Genomic DNA, 27,939 nt, shown 5'->3' with positions numbered 1-27,939 from the left:
TCATGTCGTCACACCAAGCACAAGCAGGTATCAAGAAGGGTCAAAACCCAATAATCAAGAGAACCAAGAACCATATTAAAAATGGCTTTCTAGTTCGTACTTAAAATGGACAACTTCCATTCTTAAGACGGACTACCAGAGTCAAGATGGTAAATGATCCGAATCAAGAGACATGCCAAGAGTGACAAAGTCACAGCCACAAGAAGGACAAGGTCCCAACAAGAGTGCCAAGTGATCAAATAATCCGTATAAGTAGGCGATTTACACAAGCGTCTTTAATGTATTAAAGAATATCAATACGACAATGCAAAGTGACAAGAGGTAACCAAGGTACCAAAGTAAACTTTCAGATATACCAACAGGTAAAAAGAGTACAAATATAAGTTTATACACAAACCTCAGTTCTTTAGCACAATAACAGTCCAACACGACTTCACGAGTTCAAATCGTAGACCAACCAACGTATCAAAAGCTTCAACTCATACACGAGGATATACAGCCTTAAAAAATGAATTCAATAACTTATTTACTTTCTAGTAGCTCAATAATGATGGCGTAACACAGGGTTATCATCACAAGTAAGCCTAGCCTGTACAAATACGACTATACTCCCAAAACAGATATTCTGCCCAATAAACACACTTCATGTCGCAACTTAGATTTGAAGCAGAAAATGGCCAAAATGGAATTGATATCCTTCATAAAAGATGTAGGTACATCTCTTAAGCTTGCAAATAATCAAGAATCACCGCAAAATATGCTTTGTACAAAAAGATATAATCAAAACACTAATAGTTGCACGTACAGAATTTCTAATTCCAGAATCTGGACAGAACTTGTCATATGTTGCATCCCTTATTTCGTATCCATAACAGTTAAATTAGAATTTTACATAAACACAAGAGTTGTAGGTCTACGAATTAGCTTTCCAAAACATATTTATTCACTGTAAACTAAGTTCTTTTGAATGAGATATGCATAAAATACCAAACACTATCCAGCTCAAAAGCAGATTTCGTCACTTACCAAAAGGAAGTGTGTGTGTGTCGGATTCCAACCAAAAGGACTTAGTTTTTATCTTGATTTTGAAGAACAACTGTTTAGCTAATGTTATAATGTTCTTAGGCTTGAGGGAAAACGAATTCAATCAAAGGAGGTGTAAAGATATATAGCTATAAAAGTTATCCTTGTCACATGGGTAGATGTCACCAAAAGGTGCTGCCCAAACAAATAGATGGCTGCCCAAAAAGCATACATATATAACTATACTTATGTAATTTATACCCACACTTCCAATGTATAAGTAAGTATAATTAGATAATTACGCAAATACCCCTATACAATACCTTAATTTACGATAACAATTTATGTTAAGCAAGTTTGCAAATCACAACATTTCAAGTTCCAAAATTGAGAATAAAACATATTCTAGTAATTACGAGATGATGTAACGACATGTGACTATTTGTTTAAGCATTTAGGGGTGTTACACCATACATGTAAGTATGGATCGAGTGCAAAATGTTTTACTGCTACGATCATTGAAAATGATTGACGTCGATTTTACAAAAGTTGTCGTCTTGGATTAAACTCTTGTGGTTATTGGAATTAGTTTGATGAAAAACTTTCACCTCACGTGTCAATTCATAATCAAAAAGTTGAATTGGATTCAATTCGCAAGGAAAGAAATAATTTGAAGAAAGTTGTGGAGGATATGGGTGGTGCTGAAATTTCTGATTTGAAAGATATGATTGCTACTAGTAAAAGTTTAGATTTGGAGTTTAAGGATGGTAATAAAAGTGCAAATTTGAAGAAAGTGGACAGCTTGGATGATAAAATTTTGAAGTTGGAGTTGAAAGTGTACCACTTGATAAGCTTGCTGGTAGTTTCTTGGGCTTTTATTGTTGGGTTTGTAGCTGCCAAAATAATGTAGTATGATTTGTGTTACATTAGTATTATTAGCTGGTTAGGTGTTATGCAGTAAAGAAGTGTTATTTTGGCGTTATGGTGTTATGCAATGAACAATCTTTTTGAAGAATTTTATGTTATTTGTTAGCCTAAAAATGTTGCATTAAAAGTTTGACAAGATATGTAGAGTATTTTACTTTAAATTATACCAATACTTCAGCTCATTGCTTTAGGATCACAACTAAAAAGTTACTGCTCTTCTTGTTCTTCCTTCGCATCTTTATTTTAACAGTTAAAAAGTTGTTTCTTGTTTTTGTATGTTGTGACTGCCTCTTTGTGAAAGAAAAAAAACAAAATGAAAAATTAATCATGATAACTAATTAGCCTACTAGCTGTTAGTATTTAGTAAACAATTGTGTTGAGCTACAATCCAAATCGTGAAAGTAAGGAATCATTAACAAAGTCCCTGGTTTAGAGGAACTCATATACACGAAGGTTTTCTTGACTGTACATCATATAAGACTGCCTGCACCAACAGAGTGAGGCATGCATCTCTATCTTCTTGGATGGACGTAAGCGCACCAGGAGTAAACCTACGGCTGGGTTGGGGTTTAGGATGATCATGAAAACCTTTATACACAATCTCTGTTATTTGTCCATCAGGAGAGCGCTCAAATATCTTTTTAACTTCACAGTTTGGGTATGTACATTTGTAGTAGCTCCTTGGGAATTCAGTTCCTTTAACAAGTTTCTTGCCATACTTTCCCCAATTATGCCCATTTTCTGATGATCTCTCAGCTGTTACCGGTGATAAATCTTTATTATCAGTTGCAGCAGAAGTACTAATTGACGATATTTCTAAACTAATAGGCACATACATGTAGACTGCCAAATTCATAAAATGTACAAAAAGTAAGAAAACACTTCCAAACCCCAAAGTATCAGTCAAGTGGGATGAACAACTCATCAGAACCACACAGCCACTCAACAATAGAAGAAAACAAACAAAACCAAGATGAAAAAATTGGCCATATATTTCTCTCAAAAAAAATTAGTGATATATATGGAAACCAAATACACTATGCAAACCAATCATCATTTTTGTCACGACCCAAACCGTCGTGATTGGCACCCACACTAACCCTCCGATTGGAGAATCATTACTACAACCCGACTAAACAACTTAACGAAAAACTAGGCATTTAAAGATACGGAAGCAGGTTTAAATGAAAATAAAAATGGAGTCCCCATAAACATCAAGGGCCAACGAAACATAACTAATGCAGAAATTCAACCCCTGGAATCTGAAATTCATCGTACCAAAACATCTAAAGTGCAACAAGTCTAAGAAAGGAGTACAACCCCAACCCAATAGAAGAAGTATCTAAACAATACACCCTAAACAAATAGTCTAAGTCCAAAAAGAGTGGACTTAAACAAGAAAGATCCATGGCAGCCTGAAAGAACTGGCGTACCCTTGAATCCAGTCACGCGCAATAGTCACCTCACTGAGATCTGTTAGTAGCCGCCTGAAAATGCCCTATACTTAACAAAGAACGCAGTACCAATACACAACCACAGTGTACTGGTAGGACCACACGACTATTCCAGTAAACGAAACATATATAAGTAGTCACAACATAGTAAACATGAAATGTACATAATATATATACATATTGGTTATCATTTTAGAGCAACAAACAGTTTTCCAATATCAATCACCATTAGATATGAATGCAATAATCACAAGTAGATACACAACACAATTCAATGGTCCTCTCATGAAACTCAATTCAATGGTCCTCTCATAGAACTCATACCAAAACTATTAGTGTGCCGGATCGTGACACCTGATCAAAGTTAGTGTGTCAGAACGTGACACTCATTCCATATGTATGTCGGTACGTGACATTCGATCCCAGTTAGTGTGTCGGAACGTGACACCCGTTCTAATGTGTATTTCGGTACGTGACATCCGATCTCTATTAGTGTGTCGGAACGTGACACCCGATCCAATAACCATACCACAATCGCAAACACAATGTACATTCTCATAATCATACAATCAAGTGTTGATTCATGACATACAATCGTTCATTCATACTCATTTACATTAGGTTTGATCAATAGTACTACATTCGCATACATACAAGCATTACAATGAAGCAAATACTAACATACATCACACAAACATGAAATCAAACCATCACATACCTCGAACAAAGCTTGAACCCTCCTAAGAAACTTGCTTCTTCCTTTTCTGGATTCTTTCCGCTTGTTCTTGGTCTACAAACAATCAATATAATGTGAGGATCAATAAACGAGGCCTAATTACCCGGATTACAATCAATACTAGGCCAAACCCATGATCCTAATATGCAGCTAGGGCTTCTTTTTACCCTATCCAAACAGCTCCAAAACCCTCCCCCAATAGAAATTACCTTTGAGTTTACATTCTACGAATAGAAAAATAGATTCGGGGAATGAAAACCTTACCTTTATCTTCAAGAATGGTGAAACACTGTCAAGAAGTTGCCCTGGTTCGTCTCTTAAGTCTTAAGAATGAAGTTTGCAGAATAATGACATTTTTGGGGTTTATTTTGACTTATTTCACGACTGGCCTGCTATGGCGGCCCCCATCCCACCACAACGGCCTCGCCCTGGCGGCTTGCACGGAATTAGTGAGTCAAATTAAGAGTTCCAAATCCCCTATTTCAGAACACACCTTCATCCCATGACACTCATAAACTACTTGTTCATGCTAAGATCAGTTTCGGGAGTTCTACTCGCCCGAGTTCAATCCCGTAAAGTCGTACGGGTTCCTTAACGCTTTAGGTAGCCACTCATGTAATAACATTCAATATTAAACCTCTTATTCATTACTAGATCTCCCTAGACCTCACTAACTCCGATTTCGTCCAAATCTGGACTTGACTATGAATTCTCAAGTTACTACCAAAAAGTTTTCTAGCCCAAAAATTTTGCCCGTTGGGTTTTACATAACGATGGAATCAATTCATTACAATAGATACCAATTTACCCATCACTCGTCTCTGAGTGACAAACTAGGAGAAAAGGGCTAAAACAAGAGTAGAGTAGTATCTGAATCGTCGAATAACTGAGGATAATTGTCTCGTATGTCCTTCTTACTGAATCTCATTACCCCCTTTATGGGTGACACCTTTAGAAAAACTTGTTCACCAACCTGAAATGTCATGTACCTTATGGTCTGCATATTTTTTCTGTCTACTATGGACTGCTAGAAGCTTATCTTGGATGCTTCTCACCTTATCTTGAGCATCTTTCACCAAATCGATCCCCTAAGGGTTTCACATCTCCAGCCTCAAACCAACCACTTGAATACCTACACATCCTCCCATACAATGCCTCAGTGAAGTAATCTCAATACTCGAGTGACAAATATGGTCGTATGTAAACTTAACTAACAACAAAATCAATTCCCAACAACCACCAAAGTTGGTTGTACACACGTTTGCAACATGTTATCAAGGACCTTGACACAATCATCAGAACGAATCCTTTCGCACTTAAGCATGATAAATTTCAAATCAATACTTGCTACAATTAGAAGTGAACCTGAACCAACCAACACACACTCATAATACCCAAACAACATAGTACTTAACAACATCTCCATCCCACAATATAAATTACCATGAGCTTAAGTTATAAAAATTTGATCTTTAGACATCAGATACTCATCGAGAGATGTGTCTAAGCATACAAGCCCCCTAACAACACTATTGAAATGCTAGGTTTAAAAAATGTGATTGTAGATTACCTTTAAGAACAGTAGAATTGGACCCAATGATCCCCACATTCAACCAAGAGAACATCGCAGGATCGGTACACCCGATTCACCACTAAGGATCCACCCACAAAAGTGAAAACACACGTGAGCATAGCTAGTGAATCATACTCTCAACCATGTACAAAATGAAATAGATGGTCACATAAGAATTTACGGAATAATTATCGAATAACACTAAAGATTTTCTTCTGAAGAGTCGATACCAGTCCTTTCCATTCAATTGACTCCGCATACTCTTCACATCATTCCACTGAATCCCACACTCTAAATACTAACAACCATCATTAACACTCCGATCATTTACCTTACTATAAACCAACACTTTTAAATGAAAGCCTTTCTTAGGTACTTAATAATCAACAGTAATAAACTTTATGACTCAACCCAGGTGTAAGTCCTTTCAATAGTTTAATACTTGATACAATTGATCATTTCTCACCTTGCCAATTCATACCTTGACAAAATATATCACCATGAATGTAGACTTACAATGAAAAATCTGAATTGTAAATTCAACTTTATAGCACAATCCCCTTATCTATCAACATTAGCTTGTACCTTGAAGATTTCTATGATATAATGGATCTTTGCTTATCATTGATCGCATCTCCATCGATCTTACAATATCCTTCGCTAAAAATTCAATCGTACTCATTACTAAACTCAAAAACCAAAAACAAAGCACTTATCATCATACTCAAGCTAGTGTCTGAACACTTCTTTTTCAAGTCTTTTCCAATAGTTTTTAACCCATCTGATGGACCCGTGACACTATTACCATACAAATAAATGAATTCACGCGTCTCTGAACCCAATTCTCTACCCCTCTGAAGATAACTCTTTTAGCCCTTGCAATATAATAAAATATTCTTGCTATCGCCTATCTCTATAGATTGTACTACATCCCATTATTTTTTCTTCATTATGACTCTAGCTCTTTTAAATTCTATTCGAGTGGTGTCCCACCATCTCTTAAAACTTTCCATATAACCACGTTCCTCACCAAATATTATAAAACCACAACCTTAGATACTCGCAAGTCGTAATTACTATACAAAATTTGCTTAACCCACAATCTTACTATATAGTTATATCCCATTACAATCCATCGCGAACTCTTATTACCATTATGATCAATCAGCCCTGACTATCACTACGAAGTCAACCTTTTCATCAATATGACACCTCCAACTCAAGTATACTCATCAAATTCAGAGGCCTAACCAAATTTTTATATGCACTTTCTTACTAAAATCTTCAATTTCCTTCACCCAAGTGTACTCAATGGGACTTTCTTTATCCATAAGCTTGTCATTCCGGTATCAATCCACTCTTTTATGGCTTAAGATAAAATCATTAGTCTTCATACTACCATCCTTCTTCTTAACAAACAAGACAGGAGCACTCTACGGGGTAGCACTAGGACAGACAAAACCTTTATCAAGAAGCTCTTGGATTTGGGTTTTAAGCCCTCTCAATTTTGCCGGAGCCATGTGATAAGGGGGAATGGAGATGGGGGCGAGTGTCAGGTTCCAAGTCAATGCAGAAATCTATATCTCTATCAGGAGCATACCAAGCAAATCGATAGGAAACATTTCCTTGAATTTAGACACTACATAAATAGACTCAATAGAGGGAGACTCGACCTCAACATCCCAAATATGAGACAAAAATGACAAACAACCCTGCCCCACCAGTTTCCTAGCTTGAATGGAGGATATGACCTTAGCTGGCTTAGGCTTGTATACCCCTTCCCACTCTAACTTTTCCCTACCCGGGATTTCTAGAGTCATAGACTTAGTATTACAATTTAACATAACATAATAAGGGGACAATCAAGTCATGCCTAAGATTATATCAAAGTCAGTCATATCCAAAATAAGCAAATCAGCTTCAGTTTGGAAACCCATAAATATAATCGAACAAGCACGATAAACATGGGTGACTATGACAGACTCTCCAACTGGGGTATAAACATGGATGGGGTCATCAAGTACAACACAAACCATCTTAAATCCCAAGGCAAACTGTACTGACACATATGAATAAGTAGAACCCGAATCAAATAAAACAGTAGCCATCCGGTCACAGATAAGAATAGTACCTCATACACTACATCAGACACCTCAACCTCGATCTTGCTCGGAAAGGCATAAACTGAGCCCTGTCATCTTGTCGGGCAACCTCCTTGCCTAGCAGCACTGCTATCCTACCTGCATTACCATTTCTCTGGCCTCCACAGCTTCGCTGATTTCCTTCTCATATGCCCAGGTTCTCCACAATTTTAACACACTTAATAACGTAACCAAGTATGCATCGCTGATATTGTAGCAGTCGTATCATGAGCATCTTTGATATACACTCCATCTAGAAAATCACAGTAGATATTCTAACTTCAATTGTCACAACATAATTTTATCATTTACTAAGCAACCCATACATGTTATGACAACAATACTAAATGCAATTTCCAAAGTAATGGTGTTCATTATCCAGCCATCCCTTACAAAACTTCTTGAATATTGTCACCTATAAGCTCGAATCTGTAAAACTGACCTTAATCACTTCACAAAGCTGATTTGTTCTATGTTCAGGAACTCATCTCTCCTCATATCCCTCAAAGTTCAGGGTATATACTTCTCCATACAGAAAGCTATAAAATGTTTCTCAAAGTCATGAATAGTGTATTTACTAGTCAGCGCTCAACATGAGACAACTACCACATTTTGGTCTCTCTAGGATTAATATGTCACAAAATCAACCCAAACCTCTCCACTATAGTCATCTTAAGAAGCAACTCATGACAGTCAACAAGGATGTCCTAAACATCTTCATATTCTGTACCCATGAAGAATGAGACTTTCAACTTTAAAAACATAATAAAACCTCATGTTTGTCTCTAGTCATTAAATGACCACAACGAGTCAGTGAAACATACCTATTTCCAAGGACACATTTTCTATTGCTGGCGTTATTGTTTCCACCTTTACCACTCAATTACTAACCAGAGTGCGACATAAAGTGAAGGAATTTAGATATCAATTTGTATCACCTAGATATCAATTGGATTCAAGTCATAGCACGTAAGGAGTAGAAAGAAGTGAGTTTTTCCTAAAGTCCTATAGTCTCGAAGAAAAGTATAGATGTCTCCGTACTGTTCAACAATACTCTACTAGACTCGTTTTGGTACAATGAGATAAAAAAAAACCTAGGGTTATGATACCAAATTTATCACAACCTAGACCGTTGTGATTAGCACCCATACTAACCCTCAGGTGGGAGAACCATTACTACAACCCGACTAAACAACTTAACGAAAAACTAGGCATTTAAACATACGGAAGCAAGTTTAAATGACAATAAAAATGGAGTCCCCATAAACTCCAAGGATTCAACTAAAACAATGAAACATAACTAATGCGGAAATTCAATCCCTAGAACCTAAAAGTCATTGTACCAAAACATCTAAAGTGCAACAACTCTAAGAAAGGGGTACAACCCCAACCTAACATAAGAAATATCTAAACAATACACCCTAAACAAATAGTCTGAGTCCTAAAAGAGTGGACTTAAACAAGGGAGATCCATGGCAGCTAAAAAGAACTGGCTCACCCTTGAATCTGGTCACGTGCAATAGTCACGTAACTGAGGTTTGTCAGTAGCTGCCTGAAGATGCCTTGTACTCAACAAAGAACGAGCAAGTGCAATATCAGTACACAATCACAGTGTACTGGTAGGATCACACAGCTATTTCAGTAAACGAAACATATATAAGCAGTTACAACATAGTAAGCATGACATGTACATAATATACATACACATTGGTTAGCATTTTAAAGCAACAAACAGTTTTCTAGTATTAATCACCACTAGATATGAACGTAATCATCACAAGTAGATACATAACACAATTCAATGGTCCTTTCACGGAACCGAATTCAATGGTCCTCTCATGGAACCTATACCCAAACTGTCAGTGTGCCAGATCGTGACACCTGATCCAAGTTAGTGTGTTGGAACGTGGCATTTGTTCCAATATTTATGTCGGTACATGACATCCAATCCTAGTTAGTGTGTCGAAACGTGACACCCGTTCCAATATGTATGTCAATACGTGACATCAGATTCCAGTTTGTGTGTCGAAACCTGACGCCCGATCGAATCATCATACCATAATCACAAACATAATGTACATTCTCATAATCATACAATCAAGTGTTGATTTATGGCATACAATCGTTCATTCATACTAATTTACATTAGGTTTGATCAATAGTGCTACATTCGCATACATACATGCATTACAATGAAGCATAGACTAACATACATCACACAAATATGAAATCAAACCATCACCTACCTTGAATAAAGCTTGAACTCTCCTAAGAAACTTGATTCTTCCCTTTTCGGATTCTTTTCGCTTGTTTTTGGTCTAAAAACCATCAATATAATGCGAGGAACAATAAACGAGGCCTAATTACCCGGATTACAATCAACACTATCAACCCTAGGCCAAATCCATGATCCTAATATGCAGGTAGGGATTTTTCCCCATCCAAACAGCTCAAAAACCCTCCCCCAATAATAATAACACATGAATTTACATTCTACGGATAGAAAAACGGATTCTGGGAATGAAAACTTTACCTTTAGCTTCAAAAATGGTGAAAAACTGTCAAGAAGTCACCCTGGTTCGTCTCTTGAATATTAAGAACGAGGTTTGCAGAATAATGACATTTTTAGGGTTTATTTCTGACTTAAATCGCGACTGGCGCATGGCGGCCCCCATCTTGCTAGAGTTGCCCCGCCCTAGCAGGAATAATCCCATCCTGGCGGCTTGCACTGAAACAATGAGTCGAATTAAGAGTTCCAAACCCCCCCCCCCCATTTCACAACACACTTTCATCCCATGATACTCAGAAACTACTCGCCCAAATTTAATCCCGTAAAGTTGTATTGGTTCCTTAACATCTTAGATATCCACTCATGTAATCACATTCAATATTAAACCTCTCATTCATTACCAGATTTCCCTAGACCTCACTGACTCCAATTTCGTCCAAATATGAACTAGGCTAGGAATTCTCAAGTTACTACCAAAAAGTTTTCCGGCCCAAAAAAATTTTCCGTTGGCTTTTATATAACGACGGAATCAGGTCGTTACCATTTTCCTGGCAATGAGTTAACACCTTTTGACTGGACTTTTAAGAGCTACACTCCACTTTTTTCATTTTTTATAAAGTTAATCTTCAAAATTAATTCATTTAAGGGTCTTGAACTGTTAACAAAAGAGATGTAATCACCTTGTTACAAAAACTAAAAACAAACAAACAAAACAAAAGGTGCAATCATTGTACTGCTTTATTTTCCTGTTAAAGAAAGAATTAACACAAAAACTCACCCAGTTCCCACAATTTTGGTCACAAAATAGTGTATAACTTTCTAATGCCAATAGTATGACCACATTCATATCACCAATATCTTTTTCTCTATGGAAAAACTTAGTGGTGAGTTGAGCACCTTGCCAAAAGGAAGATTCAACATGTGAAGAAACACACTGACGGCTAAATATTCAGAGGAAGACAAAATATAAAATGAAAAATTTCACAGTATCCATGTGAAGGTTCCATATATGCATCTCATATTATGGGCATTCTAGCAAGTACAAATTCAAAACACCAATATTAAAATGCTTGTCACCCGGAAAAAGAAGGACAATACATATCTTAATGTTCATGATATATGCAATGTCAATGTAGAGTGACCTTGTATCTCTATTTGGAGTTTAAATATGATCTAGAATAAAAGCTAGAATACATACATGGACGAATGCACATGTGTGATAGCAGTGACCTTGTTTCTTTACCTTTGCCATGGACTATAGGTAGATAATACACACACAACACGATCCAAAAGCGCAACCTTTAACATTAATCTTGTTCATACAACCACAAATACGAGAAGATCAATTACAGCCATAATCAGAAGCATTCAAGTGTTTCTGAATCTCAAAACAAACAAAAGCATTAACACAAGTATATTCCACTCGTTCTTCATTCATGAATCGATTATCCCACCTGCTCCTAGCTACATGAGCAGGCTTCACCATCTCATTTCTGACCCCAACAAATATACAAGTAAAGTAAATCAATATTAATTCACAACTCACTAGACATACATTCTGCACTCCAACAAGACATAAGTAATGCAAATCATAAGATTTATAAGATAGTCATACGTTTAGCTCCCAAAATATTCATGGCCAGTTACAAAATATACGAACACAAAACGACCAATGTCAAGATTGAAACGATCAGTTTCAAAACTGATTCACAACAACAAAATAAAAATTTTCTTTGTGCCTTTACATAACAAACAAAAACCACAACATAATCCATAATTGTCATTCCTAATGCTTGCCCCTCTTTGGATTCAATTTTTCAATCTTTTTTCTCCTTTTCTATTACCAATTGATTTGAGGTTACATATAATTTGGCTTTCCAAGTCAACTTTCTTGATGAGTATGGCAGGTTAGTAGGCCTATTTACATCACTCTCATCCCCCCGAAATTAATCTTTCTTGAACATGTTGGTAGTTGATGCAACTTCTTCATTTGAAGCCTAGTTTTAGCTTCAGATATTGCCCTGGGCCTAATTATTATTGTCTCATTTTCACTTTTAAGCTCATCTTCATCTTCATCTTCATTAATAATTGCTCTTAAAGATATAACAAATTGTTAAATTATACTTGAAGTAATAGCATTATTTTTAGTAGACCTCTTTGAAGGTGCAACAGATTTGTCCCTTGCTTTCCTCTTCAAGTTTGAAGGACCATCAACTTCAATACTTGGTTGTGGTGCTGACAATGACACAAAGAACTTGTGCGCTTCTTTCAAGCTAAAAAAATTGACATAGTAGTTAGTCTATTAAATAAACGATATAAATAATAACTAACTAAGGAATAATGAATTTACCAGAGGGTAATTTCTTTTATTGTGACATGTTGCACTGCAGTGACCACATGACATTTTCAGTCCTTTTCTATTTTTTGACCACAATCCCTCACTCTTCCTTGCTTCATCCTTTTCCATTACTCTATTAGTTTTTGGTCTACCAACCATTTTATGTACTTCTGGTGGCTCCATAGCATGAGAGGGATACACTTTCCTGAACTTTTCACCCCGAATTGGTTGAATTTTATGTTGGTACACCAACATGTAAGCCTTTCTTGAGTACCACCAATGCATCTCATCCGGTGGTTCTTTTTTATCGTGTTCTAAAGCTTTAATGGCATGAGGACATGGTATTCCTGTCAAATCTCATACATGTACATTTATTCCTAACAAGACTCACAACAAGTCTATCAACACCCTCATCCACCACATAACCTAGGTCTCCATTAGATTGAACATGACAACCATGTGCAATGATTTTGTAATCCTTATAAAGATCCATAGCATATGGATTGAAATCTCTTGTCCATTTTCTACTCTCCTCTTCAAGATCTTTCAACCTATTCATAACTTATACATAATATGTCAAGAAGTTATAAAAAAACATAGATAATACCTTGATTCTGATATCTTCCAACATCTTAATTATTGATTTTGACCTTGCTTCCAAAATTCGTTTGTTGAATGAATCAGTAAAATTATTTTCACATGCATAATTCTTACAAATTGTGTCAAAATAGGCCCTGCACCAGTGTTGTGCAGGGTACCCTAACGGATCTTCAAAAAATTATTTAGACATAGAGCCCATGAATTTTAATTGATCTTGAAGTTCTTCTTCATATGTACTCCAAGCAGACCACCACAATAATTTTTTCATCTCTACACCTCTCCAAGTCTTGGCCCAATTGACTTTTATGTGCCTTACACACCATCTATGATGTACTTTTGGAAGCAACTGACCAACAACACTAATCAGCCTGAAACAATAAACAACAAAATAAGTTAAATAGTTTAAGTGTATACAAAAGAAAGATAAACAATTGATAAACAAATTACAAGTTATTACCTTTTGCATATCAGACATAAATGTGAATCTTTCACCATCTTTATCTCTAATGAATTTCTCAACAACCCAATGAACCATTTCCATGTTTAGGTCGTATCTCTATCCATCATTGCCCAAGCAAGTGGATAGAAATGCTTCACTGAATCCTGTCCAAGGGCAACCAACAATATTACCTTACACTGTCCTTTTTAAAATGTTTCATCCAGCCCTATAAATGGTCTCAGACCAGCTCTCCATCCACTTTTCAAAGCTTGAAAGAAAATATACATTCTTGAAAATCTTTTTTTCCTTGTTCTAAAGAATCTTTAGATATGTTTATCACCACATCAGAACTAGGATAGCTATCCATCAATTCTTGAGCATAAGCCTCTAATTTGTTGAAATCATCAATAAAGCTACCTTCCAATTTCTTCAAGATAAGTCTTTTAACCCTCTTCATCTTTGAATAACTGATATTGAGTGAAAAGTGATCATCTACATCCTGCCTCATGTCTTTCACCTTGTACTTGGGGTTATTCTGAATCTTGTTCTTGAAGTAGTGTGATAAAGCTTGTTGAGTAGCTCTTTTGTTCTTAAAATCTTCCTGGCATGTATATTCTGTTTCTAAGGTATTAATTTCAAATCCTTGGTCTTTCTTAACTTCTGATAATCGACACAAAAAAGGACAACCAATATCACACCTATATCTAATTCTGGTAGAGTCACTTTTCACAACTCTAAGTCCCCTCTTCCTAACAATTGAATAATAGCTCACAATTCTTTTAGCTTCATCAAGATTCTTGAAGCTCATACCCTTTTTCAACTTTAAAAAATTATCTAGTTTCTCAGTTACTTTTCTTTTTTTTCTCTCCTAAAAATTCCAACGCATCGCTATCATGATCACTAGCAAAAGGTTCATTTTCACCCTTCTCTTCCTCACTTCCTTCACCATCAGTTACAACATCTACTTTCACAACACAAGGTTCATTAAGTTGACTAATATTACCATTAATTATTGTATCTACTATAACAGGGAGAGATTCATTCAGTTGGCTGATGTCACCATCAAATACTACATCTATTATGATAGGGAAAAGTTCATTAAGTTGACTGATGTCAAGAGCTGGGACAGTATATTCACCCTCCTCAACAATGAACAACTAAAGTTAAAGCACACTGGATTGAGTAGACAATGCAATCTACAGTGTTTTAGTTCCTGAATCACCCTATACTAGATAATACTTAATAGAAGGCCCCAAGCATAGCAATTGTTTCACCTTACTCAAACACAATTGTTTAGTGTATTCAGAACAAGGTATGTATATGATAGAAAATCTGGATCATACTCTTTCTATATATGACTCAATTTTTAATGTAATTAACTTGAGAAGTCAGGACTCATTTGCCCGCATAGTTAAAGACCACATCAACATGTTTAGCCATTCTTTTTAAGGAATCCACATGAAGAATATATTTAAAAAAAAAGTGACTTATCAGACAACAATAAAGAAAACAACAAACAAAGAATCTATCAATATTTTATGTGAAGATAATGATAAAGGGTAAAGGGATATGGACCACATGTTATGTCTATCAGATTACATAGAAAATGCAACACCAAAAATAAATGAATGCATTTAAGTATGACATACCTAACAGACAAGAAATCATGAAAAAGAGAGAAAAATACATGAAATATACGCTGGAATAAAATAAGAATCTTATCTTGAGACAACATTGTAAAAAACTTCTAAATCGAGATAACAATGAAAACATAAAACACATGTATCTTCTAAAAATAACTAAAACAAGCATATAACACATGTAAGAACATAAAAATGTAAATATACAACAAATCACAGCAACACTAGACAACATTAGACAAATCTGAAACCCTATCTGAAAATACCAAAAAGAGAGAAATACTTACTTGAGTTCTAGTGAGCTTTGATAGATGAAGAAGAGAGGAGATTTCGCCAGAAAGTTCTGAGTTCGTGTGAGCTTCGATTGAGGAAGAAGAGACAAGATTTGGATTTGGAGTGTATATTATTTTTAGGTTAAAAGGTTTGGGGATGAAAGTTGGGTTAAAAACGGCTGGGGCTTTTTTGGGTGGGTATATAGGTTTTTTAATTAGTAAAATTAATTATTAGGGTAGCCAATAAAACAGTGACACGTCATTAATGAATTTGGGTTGTTAAAGATGAGGGAAAAATAGAGTCAAAAGGTTGATGTCAAGGGTTTTTTAGGCCCGAAAGGTAGAAGGGTAATTTTGTACCAATTCGCATAGTTGAGGGGTATCTTAGGCCCTTTTCCGATTAATAAATTAGAAAAATAATTTTAAAATTATAATAAAATAATAACATAATATGATATATTGATTTGACTTGTTTAATTTATACCTTTGTGAATATTATTTTAATATTGGGCAACATAAACATAAATTTGACTGAATATTGTTGGAATGTGTAGAACATTTGTTACAACAAGGTTTATTTTGTAACCATATGTGGTCAGTTTGAAAAATGAAAAACATTGACTTTAATAGAGTGCCGTAATTGATAGTCACAATTTAATGTTAAAACGTGACTATTAGTAACATTTTATGATCTGCAAGATTCTAAAACAACAGGATTTGATTCTTAATTTGCAAAATTTGATGGCTCGTGATTTAATTATACAAAAATGTTACTATTGTTATGCCGTAATTTTCCTATCTTTAGAAAAATCACTTTTTGAAATGTTCTAAGTATAAAACATTTTAAGAAAAATACTTAGAAAAGAGTTGCCACTTAATTTTTTAAAGAAATTAAGAAAACTTATAATTTTCAAAGATTTAAACAAATAAAATCATTTGAAAATACTAAAGAGGGTTCGGGGTTCAATTTACACTTCGAGAAGGTTTTAAGCATTCGAAGTTCCCGCTAAGATGCGGTTGACCTGCGACTTGACTAAAACATATTTGACTATTTTTAGGAAAAATGGGTTAGCATTTTCACTTATAACATTCTTTCAGGCCTTTTAAGTTGAAAAGAGGGACTTATAGTTTTAAAAGATTTTCCAAACAAAGTTTTAAAAGGGTGAGGTAATTTTCATTTAGGTACTTAAGTAGGAAAAATAAAACTCATGAGTTGGGACTTCCAAATGAATTTAGAGATAAATAAAGGCTAAAATAATATTCATTTAGGCCAGCTCATCGCTTAGGACCTTCGAATATTTTGAAACTAGTTTAAAGGCTAGAATAATTACGTTTAGAAATTAACTTAGGACCTCCAAATATTTTGAAACTAGTTTAAAGGCTAAGAAAATAAGTAGGGAAGTATGCTTATATATTTAACAAGACAAATGTGACTATAGAATAAGTTCTAATAGTTATGCCCTTTTTTTTTTACTATCTCCTTCATAAAAATATATTGACTATTCTTACTTTTTTGAATCAAACATTGCTAAAAACAATTTAATCTTTTAATATGCCATATCAAAATTTTAGATATGCCAACAGGTTTAAATACAAGGTACATACATATATATGACATACATATAAAGGTATATATTCTATATTTTTTCCACATAACCTAGTATTATCTACTATCTCTGTTACTAATGTTATTTATTTATTTTTATAATTTATAAATGCCTACACTTAAATATACATATTACTTTACTACATATAATCTATCGTCAATTTGCCTATATATGTAAATAAATAATAAGTGTTCATATGTTCTGAACAACTTACATGTATATACTATACTTTATAATAAACATAATTTTAGATCACAAACACTATCTAATATTTTAACATTTAGTATCATTATTATTTATTTATTTTAATTTTTTTAGGAACCTCTATTTTTATCCAAATTATATATTATATATTACATATTACTACATATTTACAGTCCAGTACTATCTTATTTTATTTTTCACTTCTTAATGAAATGACAAATTTTCATAAATTCAACATATATATTTCTTAGGATAACTTTACTATGATACATCTATATTTTTTAACATATAAAAATTAACATACTTTTAAGTACATCTATTTATTTTTACATGATAAAATACTACTATTAAATCTATTTTATAAGGCATATATATGTCGTATCTTGTATTTTACTCTTTTCTTAAGCTAACCAATTAACTTATCATTGATTTTTAAAGCAAATAAATAAACAAGTTTTTCTAATCATATTTTTCTAAATTGAGTTTAATGACTATCTTCGGATAGGCTTTGAGGGGTGCTTAACACCTTTCCCTTAAGTAACTAAAACCCTTACTCAGAATCTCACTGGTTTCACAAATCAAAACAGAGTTTACATTTACATATTTTAAAAATGGTTTTCCTAATATTTTCCTTAAAATTTAGGTGGCGACTCTAAAATAAAACAAAACTATTTTTTTCCAAAAAACAGACTGACAGTCGTATTATGTTGTGAACTGTTTCGGCCGGTTCGAAATAGGGTGCGATAGCTTGGCGACTCTGTTGGGGATCTTACCTAGGTTTTAACCTTATAAAAACTTTATTTAGGAATAATATTTAAGATTTCGTGTTTATTTTTAACTTATTATTTGATATATTGCTTTGACTGAAAGGTCGCAGGTAAAACCCAAACTTGTGTTTCTTATTTGTTTTAAAACACTATTTGTTACTGCTTTCTCTACACTGTCATTTGCAATTTCTATCAAGTCTTTGGCCATACACGCACACACTGTACACGCGATGGGTGTTCCTGCACTCCTCCGAAATTCTCTTTGGATTTCTTAGTTTCAGAGTTGGTGCAATTAAGATAGTGCACCTTCTCGAAAATACTCAGTTCCACTCTCAATCATCTAGGAAAAATCTTACTCTTTAAAATATGTTATGTTGCATAGCCTTAGGCAAGACAATATACAGTATTGCCATTGAATATAGGAAACCACCCAAATGTCAATAAGTTTCTTCTTTAATACTCGACGACATAAACTTTGCATGAAATTGATATAAATTATCCAAACTTAAACACTTAACAGATTTGGAGCAAATAAACTCATTACACCCTTCACCTCTTTTCAGATGAACCTCAACCAAGACTTGCCGGATATCCAAATGGTGGTTTCAGCGCCCTACATTCTACAGAATTGGTGGCAAAATATCTGCAGGATACATAGGACAGAGATTCAAGGGAATTTAGGAGCATTATTGTCGCTTCTGGGGACACAATGCGATAAAGTCTTTGTCACTCAGCTAATGGGGTTTTGGGAACCGAGCACCGTAACTTTCAAATTCCTGGATTTTGAGATCAGTCCCACACTAAAGGAGATCGGTAGCCTTACAGAACTGCCGATTAGAGGGAGGCTACCGGTGATCCCCTCAACTATTTGTATAGATGACTTCTTATGTCTCTTGGATCTACACATATTTCGGTCATTGAGATATGTGGATGGCGGACACGTCGAGTTAGACTATCCCTTTTAGAGGATTGGGCATTCGGAAGGTTACTATGAATATCAACGTGAATTTGAATGAACTCGCGGAGCATGGGAGCATATGAGGTCAATAGTATTCGTTATGGCTTTTTTAGGAGTTATGGTGTTCCCGATAAGGTCCAATTCTATCGACATCAACATACTGCCGATGATTATAAGCATTTTCAACGATCCACAAAGATTTACTTTGGTGCTTATGATCCTCGCCGAAGTTCTTCGTTCAATGACAGCCTGCATTAGGGGACACAATTTCTTCGGAGGTTGCAATATATTACTACAGATTTGGGTAAGGGAACATTTCTATCGATGTGATCCGCAAATGGATTACTACATAGGTGCTCCTAACAAGATCAAAACCATGAAGATCTTCTCCAATATTGGGTGGTAACGCCAACGGGAAGGGAAGAATAGCGCACATTTTTGAACAACATTAAAGGAGATGCCATCCAATGGAAGTTCTCTTGGGTAACAGGATTGGCATTTGCAAGGACTCAATACTCTTTCTTTATCGAGTTAATTGAGCTTAGGGGAATCCAACCATATGCACCTCTTCGGGTTATGCGGCAGTTTGGAGTTATCCAAGGCATTCCGCTATGGTCAATAATGGGATCACATGAGGATGCATTCACTTCAGTCTCGCTGGAACGGATAAGAAATCTGCAAGCCGAGTGGGAATCCATAATCGATTTAGAAATAGGAGAAGAAAGTTGGTGTATGCCAGAGTATTAGCTTGGCGGAATACTGTGAGTCATATGGCTCATCCAAGCGCACACGGGCATTGGGGGTTTGTAGACAGACAACAAATTGATTGGATTAGAGAATCGGTGCTTCCTCGCATGAGGTTCACTACACCCATGTACAATCAGATAGTTCCAGGATCCGTCGATTATTTAATCCACGAAGAAGACCCAGAAGAGGATCATGAAGAAAACCCAGAGGAGGATCCCGAAGAGGTCCCAGAAGAAGAAGTGCGGGAAGATCACATGGAGGTTTCTGAGATGGGTTCTAACATCTATGACCCGAGAGATGGAGGGGTTATAGACATATCATCCGAGCATGGCCCTGAAGAGTCTCCAGAGTATCACCCGGGTCCTTACTATGATGTGGACGATGATGATGATGATGCTCCAACCTGACCGTAGATCATCTCTCTTCTTTGAATTTCATCATAAGCACTTTAAAGTGCCGTATGGCCTATCCCTCTTGTATGCCTTATGCCCACCCCTATACTTTCATTTCATCGGCTTCTGACCGCCTACATCGTTGTAATAGCCAAACTAATTAATCAATGAAGTTAAATCTAAAATGTGTTTGAATGGATCATTTATTATCAAACTAATTGCAATGTAGGCCTACCTTAGGCAAAAAGAGGTTCTATATTAGGACACGTTTTGAATGTCGCCGAATTGGCGTATATATGTGTTACATTTACTTATTTGTTACCGCTTTCAATATTTCCTAAACTAACACAGTTTCCCTTTCTCTTTGTTTTCTTTTCTTTATTTATCCCCAAAGTACGTTGATTTGTGTCGACTTGCAAACTAGCTGACTCACGATACAACCTTCGATCAAAGGGAAAAATGACTGATAAAGACGAGTTCAATGTTGCCGCAAACATAATAGTACCTATTGAGAATCCCGAAAGTTCTCGAAGTATAGTTGACGTTCAAAACGAGGAGAAAATGTCTCACATGGAACAAGAACTTGAGATCTTGAGGGAAGAATTGCGTCAAGTGTGAGACTTGGCCAAACTATCGGCGACCACTTTCCCTACTTTCAAGACACCCATCTACTTCCCAAAGGCTGACTTGCCTTTTTCCGACTTGCCAAATCAGTCGGAACTGACTCAACGCGCTCCTACTCACGGTCAAGCTTCACTAGCTTTTCTTACCGCAGTCAAGATCGTTCCTGACCTTTCTTATAGTGACCCTACCATAACTACAATGCAGCAGATACTTGGGGCACATGTCGCCGCTTCCTATGAGACACATGTTCCACCTGTATATGTCGGTGGAGCTCCTACCTACACTATGCCAGCTGTGGTTAATGTCCCATACAAGGTCAATCAATATGAAGAAATGGAGAAAGATGTTCGGTTGAAAGAAGATGCATCGATAAATGCCTAACTTCAAGGTCTGAGAAAGGCATTGAAAAGCTTACAAGTCACTAGAGGGACAGAAAGTATGGATTATGATGACTTGTGCATTCATCCAAACATTGACATGCCGGTAGGGTACAAACCACCGAAGTTTGACATGTTCGATGAAAAGGGTGACCCTCACGCACATTTAAGGGCATACTATGACAAATTAGTCGGTGTTGGGAGAAATGAGAAGTTGAAGATGAGGTTGTTCATTCGGAGTCTGTCTGGAGAAGCATTAACCTGGTATACCCGCCAACACCCTCGCAAATGGTGTGACTGGCAGGAAATGGTTGAGGACTTCATGACTCGTTTTAGATTCAATATTGAAATTACTGCTGACAGATTCTCATTGGCCAATATACAGAAGAAGCCATCTAAGAATTTCCAGGAATATGCACGATGTTGGAGAACTGAGGCCGCAAGGGTGCAACCAACACTAGATGAGAGTGAGCTTTCGAAGTACTTTATTCGTGCTCAAGAAGGCATCTACTTCGACAAGATGATGTCAATGATGGGTCAGAAGTTTGTAGAATTGGTCAAGATGGGAGACTTTATAGAAGAAGGTGTTAAATCTGGGAAGATTCAGTCTATGGTCTCATTGCAAGCTGCAAGTAGGGCTATACAATCGAGTTCCATTGGCGGCATCAAAAAGAAAAGGGAGGATGTTTCTGCTGTCACCTACCAACAAGGAGGACCATCCCACCGATACCCCAATAATCCCCAAATCACTATGCATACTTCATACGTCCCAGTGTATAATACCCAACCACACTATAATCCACTCTGAGCACTAGCATACCAAAATCCTCCAAGACCATATGTCCCTGTCCAAGCACCAATTCACCAAAATAAACCAACATATGCATCAAGACTACGTCCAAATCCTGAAGCTAGAAATGCTCGCATTTACACACCAATTGTCGAATCCTACACAATTATTTAAGAGGTTGAAGACAACGGGAGTGCTGCAACCAGTTGAAGGAAAACTTCCTGATCCAATCCCTCGCAATTTTGATGGAAACAAGCGATGCGCTTACCACTCGGGAATCCAAGGACACGACACAGAAGATTGTTATGGTTTGAAGAACCAGATCGAGTCTTTGATCAGAAGAGGAGTAATCAAATCCACACCAGTGCCTCCGAATGTGAACAACAATCCCTTGCCAAATCATGAGAATCGAGAAGTCAACATAGTTACTCTAAATGATGAATATGGAGCCCCCGACTATCCAAACATAGGTGAAGCAGATGCCATGACATCTTCGACGCAGCCTGTTATCACTGTTCAACTAAGGGAACCTCTGGTTGTCCAAACATATCTCCCAAGATTTGTAGTGACCACTCTAATTTCTAGAAAGACTGAGTATGATGCCAAAGTTGTCCCTTGGGACTATCGAGCAGGCACCAAGGGCAAGATGATCGACACTGTCGTGGCTCAAGGGATGACTAGGTCGGGGAGGTGTTATGCCCCAGAGGACCTAAATCAAATAGTTCTTGGAAAAGAATAGAATTCAAAGAAGAATGTTACCGATGATGAAGCCGCAGAGTTTTGGAAGAAGTGCAGTCTAAAAGCTATTCGATTGAAGAACAACTGAAGAAAACGCCAACCCACATATCCATTTGGTCTCTGCTTATGAGTTCTGAAGCTCAAAAGAATGCTTTGATGGAGGTGTTAAACAGAGTGAACATTCCAAAAGAGACCACAAGTGAAACCTTAGCTTTAACGATTGGAAGAATAGTGGAAGCTAACAAGATTTCTTTCCATGAGGATGAGTTGCCTGCGGAAGGGGTCGGGCACAACAAAATGCTTCTCATCGCAGTCAAATGTTGTGATAAGATTGTGACTCGAGTTTTAATTGATGGTGGTTCTGGATGCAACATTTGTCTTTTCACCACTTTGAGGGATTTAGGCGTTAATATGGGAAAGAAAAGGGAAAGTCGTGTGAAAGTTAGAGCTTTTGATGGCGCGCAAAGAAGTGTCATTGGGGAGATCTATCTCACATTACAGGTGGGGCCGGCTAAATTCCCCATCCTATTTCAAGTGATAGATGTATCATCCAACTACAACCTATTGCTGGGAAGACCATGGGTTCACATGGCAAGAACGGTTCCTTTCACTCTTCACCAATGTGTAAAGTTTGAGTAGGGTCACACAGAAGTTACCATCCACAGAGAGCTCAGTCACCACATCCTTTCTGTCAATTCTATCCCAGTCGCTGACGAGTTAGACGGAGCCACCTTTCACACTTTGGAAATTACGCAAGCTATAAGGGTTGGAGAAGAAGCAGCGGCAGGTAATACAAAATTGTCAAGTGCAACAAAAATAGTTGCGTTAGAAATGTTGAAATATGGATATCAGCCTAAGAATGGATTTGGACCTAAGTCTAATGGCATAGTTGAGCCAATCTAGCTAAAGCATAAGAGAGGCACCAACGGACTCATATATGAGCCTGCCTCGGGAAGAGACCGACATGGGTCAAACGATACAATCTTTGTACTGGAACAAGCTTTGATTCCAGATCAAGTTGGCATTGATGACATCGTAGAAGGAATAGGCAATCTGTTCGTGGCCATGGATGGAGAAGAGGAAGGGATAAATCTCAACAAGTTGATCATTCGTGATGCCGAACCTGAAGAAATCTTGCAGAATTGGACCACCAGCACGTCCGTATTTCAACCAGAGTCCTGGTAGTGTGGAAAAGTAGTCTTATTTTTAAAATTCACATGATCAAATTGAGGCTTGAATCATGCCTAATCTTTTGTTGCTTGCCTCTTCTAAAAAGCTAGAATGCTTTGAAATAAAAAGTCTTTATTTTCTTTTAAAAAGTTCTCGTTATTTTAAATATATATTTATCTTTACTTACCTTTTGCACTTTTCAGCACTCATATTAATAAAACTCCTCGTTCAACGGTTATGATATGTATCGAATCCACCGAGCAAGGTGAAAATGATAAACAAGATCACGAAGAGTATGACGAAAGCATGATGCCTGAAAATCTGCCACACGAGATCGAGCAGGTTGAAAGTCAGAAGAAATCCAACATGGATGAAACAGAGGTTGTCAACTTAGGAGATAAGGAAATCATGAAAGAGACACGAGTCAGCATACATTTGGAGGCTGAAAGAAAACAAGAGTTAATAGAATTGCTTAAGCAGTATGTTGACGTATTTGCTTGGTCTTATGATGACATGCTAGGATTAAGCACTGATATTGTCTCACACAAATTACCGACTGATCCCACTTGTCTACCTGTTAAGCAAAAGACTAGAAAATTCAAGCCAGATTTAAGCTTAAGGATCAAAGAGGAGGTAACTAAGCAAATTGAGGCGAACATTGTAAGGGTCACAAATTACCCCACATGGTTAGCCAATATTATGCATGTGCCAAAAAAAAGATGGAAAGATCAGAATATGTGTGGATTATCGAGATCTCAACAGGGCCAGTCAAAAGGATGATTTCCCTCTTCCAAATATTCATATACTCATCGATAATTGTGCAAAACATGAGTTGCAATCATTTGTCGATTGCTTTGCAGGATATCACCAAATCCTGATGGATGAAGATGATGTAAAGAAGACAGCGTTTATCACTCCATGGGGAGTGTATTGCTACAAAGTAATGTCATTTGGTCTCAAAAATGTCGGTGCAACCTACATGAGGGCCATGACTACCCTTTTTCACGATATGATCCACAAGGAAATTGAAGTGTACGTGGATGATGTTGTTATCAAATCCAAAAGAAGTTCAGACCACCTGGATGACTTACGAAAGTTCTTCGAGAGGTTCCGTAAATATAATCTGAAGTTGAATCCAGCAAAGTGTGAACTTGGAGTACCCGCGGGAAAACTATTGGGATTCATCGTTAGCAGGAAAGACATAGAGTTGGATCCATCAAAGATAAAGGCGATCCAAGAGCTACCTCCACCCAAGACCAGGAAAGAGTGATGAGTTTCTTAGGAAGACTGAACTACATCAATCGGTTCATAGCTCAATCTACAGTGATCTGCGAGCCCATATTCAAGTTACTGAAGAATGATGTTGCCATAAAATGGACAGAGGAATGCCAAAGGGCTTTCGATAGAATCAAAGTATACTTGTCCAACCCACCAGTATCGGTCCCACCAGGGCCTGGAAAGCCTTTGTTATTGTATCTATCTACCATGGATAATACATTTGGATGTGTATTGGGGAAGCATGATGAGACATGTAAAAGAGAGCAAACCATTTAGTAACTGAGCAAAGAAGTTCACACCGTACGAGGAAAGATACACCTTGTTGGAACGAACATGTTGCGCTTTGACTTGAATTGCGCAAAAATTTAGGCATTACATGTCTGCATACACCACGTACTTGATCTCAAAAATAGATCCACTCAAGTACATATTTCAGAAACCAATGCCTACAGGTAAGCTGGCAAAATGGCAAATTTTGTTGAGCGAGTTTGATATCATGTACGTGACACAAAAAGCCATCAAGGGACAAGCCCTGGCGGATCACCTTGCAGAAACCCGGTGGATCAGGATTACAAGCCGCTCACGACCTACTTCCCTGATGAAGAGTTTTTGTTTGTAGGAGAAGACATATCAGAGTCGTATGATGGATGGAGGATGTTCTTTAATGGAGCATCAAACTCTATTGGAGTTGGAATAGAAGCAGTCTTAATTTCGGAAGCAGGTCAGTATTACCCGATCTCAACCAAGATCAAGTTTTATTGTACCAACAACATGACGGAATATGAAGCTTGTATTCTCGGACTCGGGATGGCCATCGACATGAACATCAAAGAACTCTGGGTGATAGGAGATTTCGACTTATTAGTTCACCAGGTGCAAGGAGAATAGACCACTAAGAATGTCAAGATCCTTGCTTATTTGCATTACATAAAAGAGTTGAGTAGGAGATTCACAAAGATTGAGTTCAAGCATGTCCCTCGAGCTCAAAATGAGTTTGCCGATGCTTTGGCAACATTGTCTCGATGATTCAACATCCAGACAAGAATTACATCGACCCTATCGATATAGAGATACATGATCAACATGCATACTGTTTTCATGTAGATAAGGAATTGGATGGAAAACCCTGGTACTATGACATCAGAAGACTGATAGAAGCACAAAAATATCCTGAAAATGCTACAAGCAAACAGAAACGGACTTTGATGAGGATGGTCAATCATTTCTTCCTTAATGGAGAAATCCTATATAGGAGAACTTCGGACTTAAGATTGCTGAGGTATGACGACGCCGCAGAAGCAACAAGGTTTTTGGAAGAAATACATGCAGGAACATGTGGATCTCACATGAATGGGTTCACTTTGGCAAAGGAGATTTTAAGAGCTGGATATTTTTGGATGACCATGGAGAGAGATAGCATTCGGTATGTGCAAAAGTGTCATCAGTGTCAAGTGCATAGACATTTTATACGAGTTCCACCGAATGAGCTCAATGTGATGGGTTCCCCTTGGCCATTTGCCGCTTGGGGCATAGACGTTATCGGACCAAAAGAGCCTCCCGCATCAAATGGACATCGTTTCATTCTAGTGGCTATCGATTATTTCACAAAATGGGTCGAAGCTTCGACATACAAGGCAGTGACTAAGAAGGTAGTGGCAGATTTTGTTCGCGACAACATAATTTGTCGATTTGAAATTCCAGAATCAATCATAACAGACAATGCAGCCAACCTCAACAGCGATCTTATGAAAGAAACTTGTGAAAGGTTCAAAATTGCTCATCGAAATTCCACGGTTTACCGGCCACAGATGAATGGAACAGTTGAGGTTGCAAATAAGAATATCAAGAAGATCCTAAGGAAAATAGTGGGCAGTCACATGCAATGGCATGAGAAGCTACCATATGTTTTACTTAGTTATCGCACCACAATCAGAATATCAACTAGGGCAACTCCTTATATGTTGGTTTATGGTTCACAAGCAAGAATACCTGCTGAGGTTGAAATACCATCTTTAAGGATTATCCAAGAGGTTGGTCTGGACGATGCAGAATGGATACATAGCAGGCATGAGCAATTGATGCTCATCGATAAAAAGAGGATGAACACTGTTTGTCATGGCCAACTCTACCAGAACAGAATGACCAAAGCATTCTATAAGAAAGTCAAACCTCAACAGTTCACACCAGGGCAGTTAGTATTAAAGAACATCTTTCCTCACCAAGGAGAAGTCAAAGGGAAATTTGCACCAAATTGCCAAAGACCCTACATGGTTCATAGCGTAAATGGACGGCAGAGTAAGCTCAAAGCCAATAAATTCAGACGCCATCAAGAAATACTACATCTGAAGACCTCAAGATTAGCACTTATTTTTTATATTTTGCATTTTCAGTGTAACAGAACTACGTTTAGACCTGACTTCCCACGTCGGAGTACGTAGGCAACCCATATCGGATCCGGTCTCCTTTAGAAAACTCAAAATCATAATTTCCATGTATTTAGAACTACTCTCGACCTAAATTCCCTCTGGGATACGTAGGCAATCCTTTTTGGATTCGGTCCCTTACATTTTTCACTTTCTTATTGTATCTGAACTACGTCCTGACCTGATTCCGCTTGGATACGTAGGCAACCTGA

The 27,939-nt window shown here is 37.0% G+C and overlaps 1 protein-coding gene and 1 pseudogene across 1 annotated transcript; one reads left to right on the top strand and one right to left on the bottom strand.

The window, feature by feature from the left end:
• Nucleotides 1–14,002: 14,002 nt before the first annotated feature.
• LOC125871907 (uncharacterized) lies at nt 14,003–15,180 on the bottom strand (annotated as a pseudogene).
• Nucleotides 15,181–21,389: 6,209 nt separating this feature from the next.
• Nucleotides 21,390–22,136, top strand: LOC125869949 (uncharacterized). The gene has a single exon (XM_049550340.1). The coding sequence runs from the start codon at nt 21,390–21,392 to the stop codon at nt 22,134–22,136; it is 747 nt and encodes a 248-aa protein (XP_049406297.1).
• Nucleotides 22,137–27,939: the final 5,803 nt, after the last annotated feature.

Source organism: Solanum stenotomum, chromosome 7 (genome assembly GCF_019186545.1).
Source record: "Solanum stenotomum isolate F172 chromosome 7, ASM1918654v1, whole genome shotgun sequence".
Classification (NCBI taxonomy): Eukaryota; Viridiplantae; Streptophyta; class Magnoliopsida; order Solanales; family Solanaceae; genus Solanum; species Solanum stenotomum.
The sequence above is the reverse complement of the archived record's forward strand: the minus strand, read 5'-3'. Positions and strand labels throughout refer to the sequence as shown.